This window comes from Crinia signifera, chromosome 3 (genome assembly GCF_055691185.1).
Source record: "Crinia signifera chromosome 3, ASM5569118v1, whole genome shotgun sequence".
NCBI classification, from domain to species: Eukaryota; Metazoa; Chordata; class Amphibia; order Anura; family Myobatrachidae; genus Crinia; species Crinia signifera.
Genome location: NC_139219.1, coordinates 7,966,913 through 7,984,709, shown reverse-complemented (window position 1 = coordinate 7,984,709; position 17,797 = coordinate 7,966,913). Strand labels below are relative to the sequence as shown.

Sequence of the window (17,797 nt, the reverse complement as noted above, 5' to 3'; positions counted from 1 at the left end):
ACTGTATAAAGCTGCTGGCGGCAGCGGGGTCCCTGCAGTGAATAGAGAATGACTAGCGCTATGCGCGCGACGGCGCGGGAAACGCTTCTGATTTTGAAAAACACTTGCCGCACGCTGATTGACTGAATCTTCAAACCCAGAAGCGCTTCCCGCGCCATCGATAGCGCTAGTTATTCTCTATTAACTGCAGGGACCCCGCTGCCGCCAGCAGCTTTATACAGTGACAGCGCCGCAGGTACCCCCGCGGCACGGACACCCCTGCCCGCTCCAGCACTGCAGGGACGCCGACAGCGTCCACCACAGGTACCACCACCCCCCCCCCCCCCGGGCACCGGGGCGCCCCCACCTGACTCGCCTGGGTCCGACTGATTGGCTGAATCTTCAAACCCAGAAGCGCTTCCCGCGCCATCGATAGCGCTAGTTATTCTCGATTCACTGCAGGGACCCCGCTGCCGCCAGCAGCTTTATACAGTGACAGCGCCGCAGGTACCCCCGCGGCACGGACACCCCTGACCGCTCCAGCACTGCAGGGATGCCGACAGCTATATGCTGGGGGTGAGGGGCGAACTGCCGCCCTCCAGGTGCCAGCACCCTAGGTAAATGCCTAGAGCTGCCTAGTGGTGGTGCCGGCCCTGGTCGGACCATACTGTACAGTCTGGTGGCTAGCTTACCAGTCAGACCATGCTGTACAGTCTGGTGGCTAGCTTACCAGTCAGACCATACTGTACAGTCTGGTGGCTAGCTTACCAGTCAGACCATACTGTACAGTCTGGTGGCTAGCTTACCAGTCGGACCATACTGTACAGTCTGGTGGCTAGCTTACCAGTCGGACCATACTGTACAGTCTGGTGGCTAGCTTACCAGTCGGACCATACTGTACAGTCTGGTGGCTAGCTTACCAGTCGGACCATACTGTACAGTCTGGTGGCTAGCTTACCAGTCGGACCATACTGTACAGTCTGGTGGCTAGCTTACCAGTCGGACCATACTGTACAGTCTGGTGGCTAGCTTACCAGTCGGACCATACTGTACAGTCTGGTGGCTAGCTTACCAGTCGGACCATACTGTACAGTCTGGTGGCTAGCTTACCAGTCGGACCATACTGTACAGTCTAGTGGCTAGCTTACCAGTCAGACCATACTGTTCAGTCAGGTGGCTAGCTTACCAGTGGGACCATACTGTACAGTCTGGTGGCTAGCTTTCCAGTCGGACCATACTGTACAGTCAGGTGGCTAGCTTACCAGTCAGACCATACTGTACAGTCTGGTGGTTAGCTTACCAGTCGGACCATACTGTACAGTCAGGTGGCTAGCTTACCAGTCAGGCCATACTGTACAGCTTGGTGGCTAGCTTACCAGTGGGACCATACTGTACAGTCAGGTGGCTAGCTTACCAGTCAGACCATACTGTACAGTCTGGTGGCTAGCTTACCAGTGGGACCATACTGTACAGTCTGGTGGTTAGCTTACCAGTCGGACTATACCGTACAGTCTGGGGCTAGCTTACCAGTCGGACCATACTGTACAGTCTGGTGGCTAGCTTACCAGTCAGACCATACCATACAGTCTGGTGGCTAGCTTACCAGTCGGATCATACTGTACAGTCAGGTGGCTAGCTTACCAGTCAGACCATACTGTACAGTCTGGTGGCTAGCTTACCAGTCAGACCATACTGTACAGTCTGGTGGCTAGCTTACCAGTCGGATCATACTGTACAGTCAGGTGGCTAGCTTACCAGTCGGATCATACTGTACAGTCTGGTGGCTAGCTTACCAGTCGGATCATACTGTACAGTCTGGTGGCTAGCTTACCAGTCGGATCATACTGTACAGTCTGGTGGCTAGCTTACCAGTCGGATCATACTGTACAGTCAGGTGGCTAGCTTACCAGTCGGACCATACTGTACAGTCAGGTGGCTAGCTTACCAGTCAGACCATACTGGACAGTCTGGTGGCTAGCTTACCAGTCAGACCATACTGTACAGTCAGGTGGCTAGCTTACCAGTCAGACCATACTGTACAGTCTGGTGGCTAGCTTACCAGTCGGATCATACTGTACAGTCAGGTGGCTAGCTTACCAGTCGGATCATACTGTACAGTCAGGTGGCTAGCTTACCAGTCAGACCATACTGTACAGTCAGGTGGCTAGCTTACCAGTCGGACCATACTGTACAGTCAGGTGGCTAGCTTACCAGTCAGACCATACTGTACAGTCAGGTGGCTAGCTTACCAGTCAGACCATACTGTACAGTCTGGGGCTAGCTTACCAGTCAGACCATACTGTACAGTCAGATGGCTAGCTTACCAGTCGGACTATACTGTACAGTCTGGTGGCTAGCTTACTAGTCAGACCATACTGTACAGTCAGGTGGCTAGCTTACCAGTCAGACCATACTGTACAGTCTGGTGGCTAGCTTACCAATCTTCCAGGAACACACTCGTCTAACCTTGTCCCACCCCTTTATGGAAGAGAACTATCAGCGACATACTGAGCACAATAATAACAGCATTCACATAAACCTGCAATGTAACAGTAACTGACAGACGTCCCTAACAAAATGCTAACATCATCATAACTGACGACTGAAAAGCAGCAGGGTGACGTAATGGTTAGCATTAATAACTCCCAGCACTGGGGCCATGAGTTCAACTCCCACAGGGGCCCTAAATGCCAGCACATCTGTAATGACAGGAACCAGGGTTGTCGAACATCTCCTGCACCCCCCCCCAGAGTGATGATAAAGGGGGTCAGGTTGCAAGGCCACACCCCTTCCCATGAGACCACACCTCTTTTGCAGATTCAAAGTGTCACAGGGCATGCCATTACCTCTGGTTTCCTCCCACAATCCAAAAAATATACTGGTAGGTTAACTCGCTGCCAGTATATAACAAAAAAATAACCCTAGTCTGTAGAAGTAAACATAGGATAGGGAATATAGCTTGTAAGCTCCACTGAGGCAGGAGCTGAGGTGAATGACCACATATTATTTGTAAAAGTACTTCAGAAACGTGCAATACAAAGAACTGATAATAAGCTGAAGTGACATGATCCCTTATAGTGGAGGCAGCCATTTTGTGGGCTGAAAAAACAACCACGAGAAAACAGCCTATCGTGTGACTACAGAAGCTGCGGGTTCAAAGCGCGGGTAAATTTTGCATCTGACCACAAAATGGCTTCTTCCGCAGGGAGCGAGTACATGTTAAATTGAGGCCTGATACGTTTAGAACATAATTACATTTATTGTTAAAACGATTATATGTTATAAATGATGGCATGATTGTAGATTATCTGGTACTCACCAGAAAATGGAGTTTTCCCAAGTATCAAAACATTCGGCAAATTCATCATAACCAACTGTTGCAAAGATTCCTGTGGAAAAAAATGCGGAGTCACTTATACACATACTGTAGTCACCAGTGTCAGAACTTGTGGGTGGGGAGCACAGGAGCAAAAATATAATTTGGGCCCTCACCCAAGTTCACAATATGAACCACAGCAGTGGGTGACAGGGAGAGGTAGAGGGTGACAGGGAAAAACAGAGGGTGACAGGAAGAGTGTATCAGGGGCAGCAGTGGGCCCCTTAAGGTGCTCATACACAGTACAATTATTGTATGCAATTTGGACTAGATTGCATTGCATTGCAAAACTTATACGATATGATCTAATCCATATTGCAAACAATAATTTTACAGTGTATGGACACCTTATGTCCTCAGGGGCCCCAGTGCATTGAACCTGCTTGCACCAATGTTAGTTCTCCCTCCAGAAGTAATGGATTCACTGAGCAATGCTTACCAAATTAATTTAAAACAAAGACATACATAGTTGACACAATATATTATTACACATTCCTGCCAAATAACATACAACTTATTTGTTAAAAAGAATACTAAATCAACTATATACAAAGTAACATGTGAGGTCGGAATGCATTGCACATATGGGGCAGATGTATTAAGCTTTAACAAGAGATAAATACAAGGGTGATAAGGAGAGATAAACATCCAGCCAATCACCTGCTAACTGCCATGTTACAGGCTGTTTTTGAAAAAAGTCAGTAAGGAGCTGATTGGCTGGACGTTTATCTCTCCATATCACCCTGGCATTTATCTCTTGTTAAGGCTTAATACATCTGCCCCATAGGTCAATGCCTACAGAATTTGCATTGAGAGAGCTGGTCAGCACAGATGTCAGCATTGGGTTCTTGGGTTCAATGCTGACCTAGGCCCTTATCTGTGTGGAGTTTGTATGTCCTTATTCCCTTATACCTGTAGGTGTGCCTTTATTAATAGAAGCAAGATCACACATATTACAGGATAAATAGACAAGCAACAGTTTCAACAATTCCAATGAATGGTCAAATTAGTTCTCAGCATACTGGTGACAATAACAATTATATTAAGGATACTGATAACCACTACAAGGACAACAATAATTATAGCAATTCAAGGACTGTTACAAAAACATCTAGAACTTCACAATCTTTCTTTTTCTGTCCCTCCACATGGAATGTCATATTTCATGTGTGTCTTAAAACGAATACACTACAAAGACAAAAACTATTTAAGAGGTTTCCTGGCGAGCCAGATAGAGCAAGTGGGATTATTCAGTTTGGGAGAACAATAGCAGGGTCCTGCCAGGACAGCTAGTGTACTGTATGTACATGGACAGACGTGTTGCTATAGATGTCTCCTTCAGAGATGAGAAGCACTATATGTGCACTTTCAGAAGGCAGATGACACTGTTGTGATTGATGCAGCCATCTGGGACCTCTCTTCCTCCTGTGATTCATACAATCGTACTGTTGTAGCTTTAGGGTAAGGTTAGGAGGAGGTACGTAATTGGCAAAATAGCAACTTAAGGTTTAAACCACAGAGCAGCCGGCTCTAAAAATCTTTTGGCCGATTGGCTTTTCTATAAATGCTTGAGAAACTTGCTCACACCTAAACATTTCAACCGGGGGCTAAAGCAGGGCCGGATTAAGGGGGGGGGGGGGCTCATGGGTCAGTACCCCTGGGCCCACCTCTATGTAGGACCCCCCTATGTCGTCATGTATTTAATTTATTTAATTTGCTAAAGGTTTTCAGGAGCCAAGGCACACTGACTGCACAAGTGTGCAGTGCATTACTGGGAGTTGACCCGTGAGACTTTGCACAAGAGGATAGAGGCTGAGAATCTTGTGCTGAGCTCTGATTGGTGGAGCTCATCACATGCTTCTCAGGCCCATGGAGGACAGCAGCAGCAGCAGCCTCATCATGGGAGAGTTTTTAATCAGAGGCAGTGCTGCACCTGTGAGGTCTCCTACAGAGTAAGGTACAGAGGGAACAATCACACGCTATTCATGTGATATATATATATATATATATATATATATATATATATATATATATATATATATATAAAATTCTCCTGTGCAGCTTCCGGACAGTGTAATGAAAAGTGGGAGGGTTCCCCCCCTGTCTAAAGTGACCCAGGCTCCCCAAAGGCTTAATCCAGCACTGGGCTAGAGAAACACTTATTCCAGTATTACAGGGTGTAATGTACCATGTCGATATTCAGAATGCTGACATCAGAATGCTGAAAGACTGAATGTCCACATTCATAACATCAACATATTTAACATGTCAATGGATGTCCAATTGTAAAGCGCATACACTATGCGATTTGGGCCCAAAACGGGTGAAATTGGCCCCAATTGCATGTGTAGGACATCTGATCCGATGTGCGGTCCCTGTGTGCATCGTATCGTAGTCGGACTCGCTGCACGTAAGATAATTCATACAGCGGTCAGCGGCACATTCCGGGTGCTTTTTAGTATGCCCCGATGTATCACATCCGATATGGACCGTAGTAGGAGAGGCGCCGCCCCACCCGCTCTGCATCCCCGGCAGGTGGTATTCGGTGGGCTGGACATTGAAAAATAACCCATACACAAGAATGGGCGGCCGGCAATTGCTTGAATGAGCTCCGTCAGCCAATCAGCGGCCACCCTTTCTTTTGATTTTGTTTTTTAATTATTCTGTCCCACTCCTGCAGCTCCCTGGGAGTAGGATGCAATTTATCACATGTAAAAATGACACATCTAGTGCCAAATCGTCAGTGAGCCCTCCTGGGGAGCTCCTTGGAAATTGGGTCCGACTTGTCTTTAGGACTAGTGTATGTGGGCCTGTAAACTTTCGGGTCTGAAGTCATGGAAAACACTGATAATAAATAGGGAGTAGCGAACCCTCTAGAAAAGAGACCCATGGATATGATGAAAGCCATTCACGGTGAGAAGAATGTCAAAGGAATGGACAAATTGTATAAACAAGTGGGTGTATCAAAATCAGGAACTCTTGATCGCATTAAACATCAACAGGTGCCTAAAGGTCCATACACACGTTGAGATGTTGAGATGTGTGCTCAGTGATGTGTGCTTACTGATTTAGGCTAGGAGATTTCATTTGAACCTCTCTGTGTTTACATCACCCATACACACATAGCGATCTGTGCTAACTAATGGTTTGCAGCACTTGCTAAGCGATCTGACTAGATCTTGCCTGTACGTGCTAAAGATCTGAGCCGGAGATGGCGACGCGTGGGACCGCCATAGGGTGTACACACGGAGCGATCTGTTCTTCGTTTATAAGCGATCTAGACAGATCGCTTAGAAATAGGCAAAATCGCCCCATTTTTGTGCCCCTTAAGTGTTTCAGAACAAACATAAAGAAACATGATTGGAACCTACCTTTGACAAATGGATTAATAATACTGCTGCTGAACACAGGTTTTGCACAAAATTAGATAATGCTGAAGACAGAATGTCTGCTTTAAATTTAGGGGCAGATTTATTAAGCTTGGAGAAGAGATAAAGCGGAGAAAGGGTAAAAGGAGATAAAGCACCAGCCAATCAGCTGTGTTTGAAAAAGACAGTTGGGAGTTGATTGGCTGTGCGTTATCTCCTTTTACCTTTTCTCCGCTTTATCTAATCAGCCCCTTAAGGCCCCCATACATTAGGACATCCTTAGGACAAGTCAGACCCAATTCTCCTGTGAGCCGCCCGGGAGGCTCACACACAATTTGGCACTTGATGAGCCAAATTTGACATGTGATAAATCGCTTGCGATTTATCACATGTCGGGGCGTAGGCGGCGGGCGGTGAGGGTCAGGGGGTGGCGGTGCTCTTATCAGGGGGAGCAGTGGGGCGGGCAGCGGGTCCCTGAGTGCTAAGCTGGCGGCGCTAGGGAGTGCTGACCTGGCCGGGCGGTGATCATAGATATCAGCACCAGAGATGGGTCGTTCGCGAACGAACCAGATTTTTTTGAACGGATCCCATTCAAGAACGAGTGAGCCGTCGATCCCAAAAAAAGGTGATCCGTTTCAGTTTCGTTTTCCATCACAATGCATTTTCCTGATCTCAGTGCTGCCACCTGTGGCATCTGAGCTGTACTACATCTGGAGACTGAGTACAGTGCTGTGACTACAAGTGATAGAAAGATTAGCTGCTGCTGCCAGGGATTGCCATCGATGGCGATTCTGCACACAGCCATCAATCAGTGTTTTTACTCGGTCATGTATATTCCCCTCTTTTTTTTTTTTAGCGAGTCGAGGACCCGTCCAAAAGATCTGCGGATCCCGGCTCAGCTTAATGATCCGTTTTGCCCATTTCTAATCTGCACAGCAGCGCTGCGGGACGGGACGCGCAGTGGCGGGTATTAGATTTTAAAATACCTGTCAAATGACTGGCCGTTCTCTGATTGGCTGGCTGAGAGCACCGCCCGGCCAGGTCAGCACTCCCCGGCGCCGCCAGCTTAGCACTCAAGGACCCGTTGCCCGCCCCACTGCTCCCCCGATGTCGGCATGCATATGCCTGTCAGGTGGGCAGGCATATGCATACAGGGAGTTCGGACGTGATCGTATGTACTGACCGTCCAACCTCCCTGATCCGGTCCGATGCGCACGGGACTGCGCATCGGATCAGATATCACACACCTGCGATTTTGGGCCGATTTCACCCGATTATCGGCACAAAGTGCCGAAATCGGATGAAATCGTCCCAAAATCGCATAGTGTATGGGGGCCTTTAGTCTTTGATTGTGATATGAGAGGGCGGACTGAAGCTGCCCCCGGTTACACAAACGGTCACTGTCCAAGCGCCGGTCGCTGAAACATACCGAACGTGAATAGGACGTGAGACCCAGAATATGCCGCACTCACGAGGAACTGTTATAGTGTTCTAGAGTCAACAGAAATATACGTGGCGTAGTCATTGCCTGGGTCTTATTAATTCTAAAGTCCTACAATGTATAAATTGTAAATGGATGTGGAAAGACTGCTCTGTAGTGGAAGCTCATTTAGAAGGGTTTCCCTGTGTTAATCCCTGTGTTCTACCAGCAGATGTGGGAGCAACCATAATGTCCCCACCTCCCCCACCAGCTGCAGGAATATAACCAGTTTATACTCAGACCACTGCGGCTGTACCCGCAGCACAATCTAAAGCTTAATATTAGGCAAGAAAAGAAGGGCAACAAAAAGACATCGGCCTCCAGAGTCACCTGATATTTCCCAATTTAATTCTAAATACCGAGCCCCAACGCACAGTGCTTATTTCATTACAGGGCGAATCCCAAGTCGGTGCTTCAGTGGATTGTGGAGCTGTCATTAGTGTGTTACAAGCAAAGCATTTTCCTCCCCCCATTTAATCTCAGATCAGCAAATTGCTGCAATTGGTTTAGATGGCACGGTTTATTAAATAAGAAAAATTGGTAGCAGCACTTCATCAATTAAAAAGTATAATCCTATACAAACCAATTGGACTGATTTTATATGTTTGAATTGACTGTCCTAGATCACAGCAGCTGCTAGGTGTACCAGATAGTTACTGTTTCATAAATAATGGTTCCCTTATACACCCCCACCCTGTAAAACACACATGTACTGTATGTATTGCAGGGTTGCCGACTAAGATTCTCCTCTCCGGGAGAAGCCCGGAGAGGAGAGTTTCAGCAGCCGCTCAGGGGCGGGGCTTACGAGTGACATCACTAAGCCCCGCCCCATGCTGGTAAAGCTGGGAATTCACGGATCTCCGTGGAGGGGGCGGGGCTAAAAGGACGCGATTGTGCAGTTTTAGCTCCGCCCCCTCCTGAGACCCGAGGATTGCGGCATATTAATGCCGCGATCCGGGGGACAGCGGGGGTCTATGATCATCACCTTCCAGGGGGCCGGGAGGGGTCCCGATTTTCGGGAGACTCCCGGAATTTCCGGGAGGGTCGGCAACCCTGATGTATTGGTGACAGTAGTAGTAGTAGATGTATGTGCCCGCTGTCTGGAGGCCAATGGGCGCTGCATGGTTCCCAGGGCCGCTAATAGGGGGTGCTGTGGGTGGGTACAGCTGTCCCGGGGCCCCGGCAGCTCATTTTGCCCACCGCAAACCCCCCCCCCCCCCAACTGCCTCCGCTATGCCCAGTGTGCTGAACAAAGCAGGTCCCGGAGCGCAGGCTTATTCAACCCAGAACACTGGCGGGCAATTAAAAGGCTGCACCGGCTTTTGAGCCAATCAGAGCAGCTGCCAGTACGCGAGCTCTGATTGGCTCATCAGCCGGTGCTGCATTTTAATTGGCTGCAGACATCCTGAGTTGAAGTAGCCTGCACTCTGGCATCTCCGGGCTGCAGCTCAGTGGAAGAGGAGATGGGGGAGCAGGAGCCGGGTTACGGTAAGTCAAGTAAGGAGGGGGAGGGGGGGTGCCCGGACTGGAAATGAGTCCTGGGCCCCAAAATTCCTGATGGCAGCCCTGATGGTTCCCTGTAACTGCTCGGACAACTCCATGGCTAAGAGGAACTGTCCCATATATGGTCACAACCCTGCTTGGAGCTCTCTGTTTCTTACAAAATATAAAAATAGACAGGAAAAAAACGCAGTGCGGCACTGAATCCGCCTGGCAGAACGGGAATTGCTAGCTGCAGTACTGCATACAGTAAGTTATTCCCAAAGCTACAAATCCAAATTCCCCACAGTGAGACAGTACCGTCACTAGGGTTGGCATCACCCAGTGCAGTTATTGGACCCAGAGCACTGACTGGGTGTGGCCTTGTGCTGAAGGGGGTGTGGCACACCCTTGTTCTTAGAGTTCCAGCGCTCTAGGAGATGCTAGACTGCCCCCAGTGACCGCCAGCTTCCTCCCCAGGGATGTTCTCTTGCTGTGCCCAGGGCCGTCTTAACAGCAGTGTGGGCCCCTGGGCAAAGCAATGCACTGGGGCCCTTACCCATTCTCCCCTCCTAGCAGCAGCTGCTTTGATGTCCCACGGGTGGCAGGGGGTGCTCTATCTTCCATTCAACATGTAGGACCTGGAGCAGTAACTTCTGCTAATTACTCCTTTACTGCACAGGTGGTGGGAGGGAGAACACTAACGTTTGGAAGGGGGCACTGAGTTGAATGATGGGTCCCTTGTTAATGACTTCCAGGGAGGTAGGGGGTGTTTTATACGCAGGGGAGGGTTGGATAATGGAGTGGGCTTAAGGTGCCCACACACTAGAATGATTTTTGGGCCGATATATATCGTCCGATGTTTACCGATAATCGGTCGAAATCGGCCGATTTTGGTCCGATGCGCGCTCCCGTGGATCTTTAGCTGAATCTTCTGATCTTAGGTGCTGCACAAAAGATCAGAAGATTTAACAAAAGATCCATAGGAACGCACACGGGATCTTAAGAAAAATCTTTGGTAAAGATGTGCGCTTGCCTGAAATCTTTTGTCCAGGACGTAAAAAAGATTTCAAGGCTAATTTATGCACACATTTTACGATCGCAGATCTTTCTAGTGTGTGGGCAACTTTAATATTCGTCATTTTCCGGTGGAAGGGCAGCTTGTTTGACTGCAGATATCGCCATTATCTGGAAATAGATTTCGATTTCTTAGTATAACAACGTAGAGTCCCAACTTTCAGGAGGTGCTGGGGACTTGGGGATCAGAGATCAGGAGCCAGAGCAATCCATTTACAAAAATATAAAACTGTACACAAGACGTTTGGAGCTGGAGCAGGGACCGGCTGCTGGAAGGCTGATATCTCTGGTTCTGGGTAGGATAGAGACAAGCCGCTAGTGTCGACAGAAAGGGGAGAGTCCCAACTTTTGGAATATACTCTCAGAAAAACTCTAAGCCAGAGAGAACCTCAGAAATATGACTGGGAATTGCAATTAACAGGTCGGATGTGGACTGCTGCTTTGAAGTTGGATATCTCCAGTTCCCCAGGGCCGATTTTCAAAATTCTGGTATCCCTGGAAAAAGGGGATCCTCAGCTATCAGCATAGGGCCCTTATACACCTGGGGCTCCTGAGCAAGTGCCCATTAAGCCCATACGAAAAGACGGCCCTGGCTGTGCCCGCTCCCGGATTTCTTCATTTTAATGTCAGCTCCCGTGAATGGTGTCATTCGGTGCAGTCCACACCCCCAGCACCCCCTTCCGTAACTTTACTGCAATGAGGTATAAAGTGTGGAAACCATGTAAACCTCTTCAGTGTGCTAGATATCCACAGATTTTGGTCGTAACAAAATGCTCCTGTTGTATTTGAGACTTTTGTACATTATGGATAACATGGTAACCTTATAATTCCTGCCAAAGTTCTAAGAGGCGCTGGAGCAGAATGCTATATAAAGCTGCTAAATTCAGACAGATTAAAATTCCTTCAAGGGATAATAGAAGTTGCTGAACAGCATATGCTCCGCAAGCCCCTAACGTATAACAGACAAAAAGGCAAAAATAGAATGAGACGCCACGCCTGGCTCTGCCAGCTGAAGAATGCAGTGCTCCTATTTGCTGTGTCACTGATATATTACAGCACTACTGTGTATCCTATCTATAAGAGAAGAACAAAGTAGTGTTCTGGCGCTAAACAGAGTCCTACCGCATCAATGGTGCAGAATGGATTAATAACCCTAGCAGACATTACTAATACTACTCAGAGCCAGCGCTACCTGCTCAGCAGAGTATGCAGTGTAGGGAGGAGCCAGGCTGGATAGGCGCTCTCACCACTGCCCTGCTGCTGGGACTCTAGGCATGGGCCCAGACAGAAAAAGGGGCCCTGGGACTGGAGTCTATCAAGTGCAATTTGTTATAAACAAAGTTCACATTTCCCTTGAAGCAATGTAGAGCAGCGCGGCCAGTGCTGTGAATACTTGAGGTCTAACCAGGCACACGGCTATTAACGCCTTGGCCAAGGACGCTCTTGTGGTAAGAGTGATCAGTTGTAAAGAGAGGACATCCGGGTTATGGACCCAGAGTCTGCATGCGTCCAGTGACGTGTGTGCTGCTGGGGATGCTGGAATGGATCATCACAGCAGGTAGAACTAGCGTTGCTGTGGGCCAATCAGCATTTAGGGTTGCAGGTCAGCTTTGTATGAAGCAACAGGCTCAGCAATAGAATGGAGTCCTGCTTTACTGGTCATCAGGGCTGTTCAGATGCGGATTTTCCACAAGGCAAACTATACACCCGTCTAGGGCCCAGTAGGTCCCAATAACGCTATCCTGGTCATCCACGACGTTCCCAGAGGAGCATTGCAAGGCTATCGTGTGATGTCATGATATCACGTGGACCTGCCCGCACTCCCAAAGTACATTTGAGGATATAAAAAATTGTTTAGCTACACGTAATTTCCCTGAATTAATCTGGGGGTGGAGCTTTCAGTGCTGTGGCTCCGACTCTATGGAACTCAGGTCCCCGCATAGTTTGAGAAGCTTCCTCTCTGGAAACATTCAAAAATAGACTCAAGACTTTCCTGTTCACCCAAGGATTTCACTAATGTCCCTTGTTAAGTGGCGCACGAGTCACTCGCCGCATGCACAGATAGGACTCTGGGTCCTAAACCAGGATGTCTTATCATCACAAACGACTCTTAACACAAGAGCGTCCCTTGACTACAATGCATATGGCGTTAATAGCCGTGTGCCTGGTTAGACCGAAGTGTCCGCAGCACTGGCCGCACTGCTCTACATTGCTTCAAGGGTCGACCCAATGACCGTACCCCAAAATACCACAGTCTGTGTCTTATCTTTATTGGATTTTTTTTTTAACAGGCACACAATAGGTACTGATGTGTCCATATACATCTATCATCTATGAGCTACAAGGTGCGTTGCACAGAACGCTGGAGCACCATGTAACTCTGTAGCGCCAAGCTTCATTTCAGGCAACTTTTTCCATTAAAATGCAGCTTATTCACACAGCACTGTGAATCGGGTGCAAAAATAGCATATTATGATTAAAAGGATATACGGCGGTGATAGACCGCGGCTGTGTCTGCATATGAATGCTACGTTACACCAGGAGAGGGACACACTATCAGGGCAGAGAAAAGGGAGCTCAAAAGCGAGGTGACAGTGAGAAGACGCAGAGGTGGTGTCCCAGGAGAGAGTAGAGAGCAGACAAGGTGAGAAGATGCAGAGGTGGTGTCCCAGAAGAGAGGTGACAAGTCGAGAAGACGCAGAGGTTGTGTCCCAGGACAGAGAAGAGAGGAGATAAGTGAGAAGACACAGAGGTGGTGTCCCAGGAGAGAGTAGAGAGCAAACAAGGTGAGGAGAAGCAGAGGTGGTGTTCAAGGAGAGAGTAGAGAGCAGACAAGGTGAGAAGATGCAGAGGTGGTGTCCCAGGAGAGAGAAGAGAGGTGACAAGTCAAGAAGACGCAGAGGTTGTGTCCCAGGACAGAGAAGAGAGGAGATAAGTGAGAAGACACAGAGGTGGTGTCCCAGGAGAGAGAAGAGAGGGGACAAGGTGAGGAGAAGCAGAGGTGGTGTCCAAGGAGAGAGAAGAGAGGGGGCAAGGTGAGAAGACGCAGAGATGGTGTCCCAGGAGAGAGATGAGAGGTGGACAAGGTAAGAAGACACCGAGGTGGTGTCCCAGGAGAGAGAAGAGAGGGGACAAGGTGAGAAGACACAGAGGTGGTGTCCCAGGAGAGAGAAGAGAGGGGATAAGGTGAGAAGATGCAGAGGTGGTGTTCCAGGAGAGAGAAGAGAGGGGATAAGGTGAGAAGATGCAGAGGTGGTGTTCCAGGAGAGAGATGAGAGGGGACAAGGTGAGAAGACGCAGAGGTGGTGTCCCAGGAGAGAGATGAGAGGTGGACAATGTAAGAAGACGCAGAGGTGGTGTCCCGGGAGAGAGAAGAGAGGTGACAAGGTGAGAAGACGCAGAGGTGGTGTCCCAGGAGAGAGAAGAGAGCAGACAAGGTGAAAAGATGCAGATGTGGTGTCCCAGGAGAAGGAAGAGAGGTGACAAGGTGAGAAGACACAGAGGTGGTGTCCCAGGAGAGAGACGAGAGGGGACAAGGTGTAAGGGCTGAGAGAAATGGTCCAAAAAAGAGAGAGGAGGGGGGCTAAAAATGACAGGGCAGAGAGTAGGAGGTCCTGGCCTCAAGAAAAGGGACAAGATGCCAGGAATGAGAGGGAACACAGTGTGGAGGATACAAACTGGCAGGGCACAGAAAAGGTATCCTGGAAGATATAGGAGACAAGGAAGTAGGACAGATCTGTACTGGCTGCTCAATGGCCAGAAATACATTAGGGAGATTATATTATAGATTACATCTCGCTCATTGATTATGAATAATAATAAAAAAAAAACATTTACATAAGGCAATTACATGAGGTATGCAAGACCCAAGCATAAATGTACAACGCAGAGACATCTGATGTGCACCGCCTGTCCTAGGGGCAGAGCTAAAACAACGCAATTCATTGTTTTATCGCATCATCACCCCCTGTACTGCCTACTTTCATGCACCCTTGGGGGTGTGGGCCAGATCTGTATTGCTTTGTTCATTTCCCGGGGGCCAGGAGAGCCACCGGATTTCCAGGAGTCTACCGGGCGTTCCGGGAGAGAAGGCAAGTATTCATCGTGTGAAGTGGCCCCCATCAGACACGGCTGGCACCTACCAATATAGGTTCTGCTAACAGAGATAAAGAGAAGCTGGAGTTACTGTATCTTCCCCAATCTGTGCTCCAAGTACAGATAGCGCCGTCCTCTTTGTTACCGCCAGCGCGCCATCCCCTGGTATCCAGCACAAAGGTTGCAATGAGTCCCAGGTACAGTAGTAATGGCGTTTCTTGATCCTGAAGGGAAGGCTGCCATTGTTATTTCCCCCTACTTGCAGCTCAGACATTCCAGTAATATTGGAAAACGCTAATAAAACACAGACACACACAGAATGCATTTACTACACAGGATTTATGACCAATTTATAAAACCTTAAAATTGCTGGAACCCACTACTGTAAACATGGCCTCAGGACAGAGCATTACAGATTTACAGATAAAAGGAATAGCATATGAAGTGACAGCTGTAACATCTGTTCCTGGGACGGGGATAATAAGGCTGTGCAATGGGTAGGTATGTAACCCTATACACGCACTATTCTCTCCAGGCGTCTGGTGTGCAGCACATACAGACATGCCTCATTGTTCCCTGCACATGGGGCATATGGGTGCCTGGGGTGCAGCTTCCCCCACGCTCCCCAGCACATACACACATGCCTCATTGTTCCCTGCACATGGGGCATATGTGTGCCTGGGGTGCAGCTTTCCCCACGCTCCCCAGCACATACAGACATGCCTCATTGTTCCCTGCACATGGGGCATATGTGTGCCTGGGGTGCAGCTTCCCCCCACGCTCCCCAGCACATACACACATGTCTCATTGTTCATGCACATGGGGCATATGTGTGCAGCTTTCCCCCCGCTCCCCAGCACATACAGACGTGCCTCGTTGTTCCCTGTACATGGGGCATATGTGTGCAGCTTCCCCCACGCTCCCCAGCACATACACACATGCCTCATTGTTCCTGCACATGGGGCATATATGTGTGCAGCTTTCCCCCCGCTCCCCAGCACATACAGACGTGCCTCGTTGTTCCCTGTACATGGGGCATATGTGTGCAGCTTTCCCCACGCTCCCCAGCACATACACAAGTGCCTCATTGTTCCCTGCACATGGGGCATATGTGTGCAGCTTTCCCCACGCTCCCCAGCACATACACACATGCCTCATTGTTCCCTGTACATGGGGCATATGTGTGCAGCTTTCCCCACGCTCCCCAGCACATACAGACATGCCTCATTGTTCCCTGCACATGGGGCATATGTGTGCAGCTTTCCCCACGGTCCCCAGCACATACACACATGTCTCATTGTTCCCTGCACATGGGGCATATGTTTGCAGCTTCCCCCACGCTCCCCAGCACATATAGACATGCCTCATTGTTCCTGCACATGGGGCATATGTGTGCAGCTTCCCCCACGCTCCCCAGCACATATAGACATGCCTCATTGTTCCCTGCACATGGGGCATATGTGTGCAGCTTCCCCCCACGCTCCCCAGCACATACACACATGCCTCATTGTTCCTGCACATGGGGCATATGTGTGCAGCTTCCCCCACGCTCCCCAGCACATACTGTACAGACACATGCCTAATTGTTTCTGCACATGGGGCATATGTGTGCCTGGGGTGCAGCTTTCCCCACGCTCCCCAGCACATACAGACATGCCTCATTGTTCCCTGTACATGGGGCATATGTCATACCCTCCAACTGTACCGATTTAGCCGTTACAGTACCGGTTTTTAATGGTCTGCACCAGCTAAATCTAACTGTACTGAAAGTACCTTTTTTTTGTAGCCAGCTCCTCCGACTCTGGGAGTTGTAGTTTCACAGTTGTAGTTTCCGGTGTAGTTGTTATACTTTCTAAGAGTGGTGGGAGTCTTCTTGGGAAAAAAAAAATGCACAGTACACATTCGGAAAGGGTGTGTGACCACACCCACTTTAACTGTGGCCACGCCTACTTTGCACATGGCCACACCCCTTCCCGAATGTGTATTGGTTTCTGACCTTCAGATGTTGGAGGGTATATGATGTGTGCCTGGGGTGCAGCTTTCCCCACGCTCCCCAGCACATACAGATATGCCTCATTCTTCCCTGTACATGGGGCATATGTGTGTCGTTTTAGCCCTTCCCTCTCCGCAGACCCACGAATCAAGGCAATTAGCTGAAATGGGGGCGGGGCTTAATCACATAGGCATCCGTGCCTGCCCCCGAACTGCACATCAGCGAGTGTCGCCTCTCTGGGCCTACAAGGAAGTAGGCAAGTATGCAATATCCTATCAAGGCTACTTTACATTTATTAATAAAGTATCCCCACAATAATATTTGGCCAATAATCTCATTATTATACAACCTAGCTCACAAAGGCGGTAGAGGAACTATGAATTTATATTGGGAGCATATATAAGTCTGTGGACTGAGTAACACAAGCTGTATTAGATAGAGTGTAGATAACACAGACTGACACAACTAAGCTAATACCCCGTTTCCAACGACATGAAAATCTAACATCGCACCTAAGCCGGATACTGGTCAATGGAAACGGCTAACGTAAAAAATACCAGCTAAAGTCTGACCTGGGATTTTTTGTGGAAAAGGATAATAATATCACACTGTTTATTGCAAAACTTTAAGAATTATGCCATCAAATCTACATTCAAACCTTGAGGAAACCACATCTGCTTCAGAAGCCCTGACTGGTTTTAAACGGATCCGATACGATTTGCCTGTGGTCGGGATCCCGGCGGTCGAATCCCGACACTGGAATCCCGACCGACGAAATCCTGACAAGGGGGGACATGGATCGCCCCCCCTTGCGGGCTCGCTGCGCTCGCCACGCAGCGGGCCCGGTGCCTCGCTACGCTCGGCACGCTATTTTATTCTCCCTCTATGGGTGTCGTGGACACCCACAGAGGGAGAAAGTTTCGGGATTTCGGCGGTCGGGATTCCAGTGT

The 17,797-nt window shown here is 48.9% G+C and overlaps 1 protein-coding gene across 14 annotated transcripts in view; it reads right to left on the bottom strand.

Moving 5' to 3' along the window:
- Window positions 1-17,797, bottom strand: part of CCDC88A (coiled-coil and HOOK domain protein 88A) — a 178,333-nt gene that overhangs the window by 96,035 nt on the left and 64,501 nt on the right. For all 14 annotated transcript variants that reach the window (XR_014471551.1, XM_083175194.1, XM_083175192.1 and 11 more), the window contains exon 4: window positions 3,299-3,368. Coding sequence is in view for 13 of the 14 variants with exons in the window: in XM_083175194.1 (XP_083031320.1) it covers window positions 3,299-3,368 (70 nt within the window). In the remaining variant the exon portion in view is untranslated. The remainder of the gene's footprint in view (window positions 1-3,298; window positions 3,369-17,797) is intronic.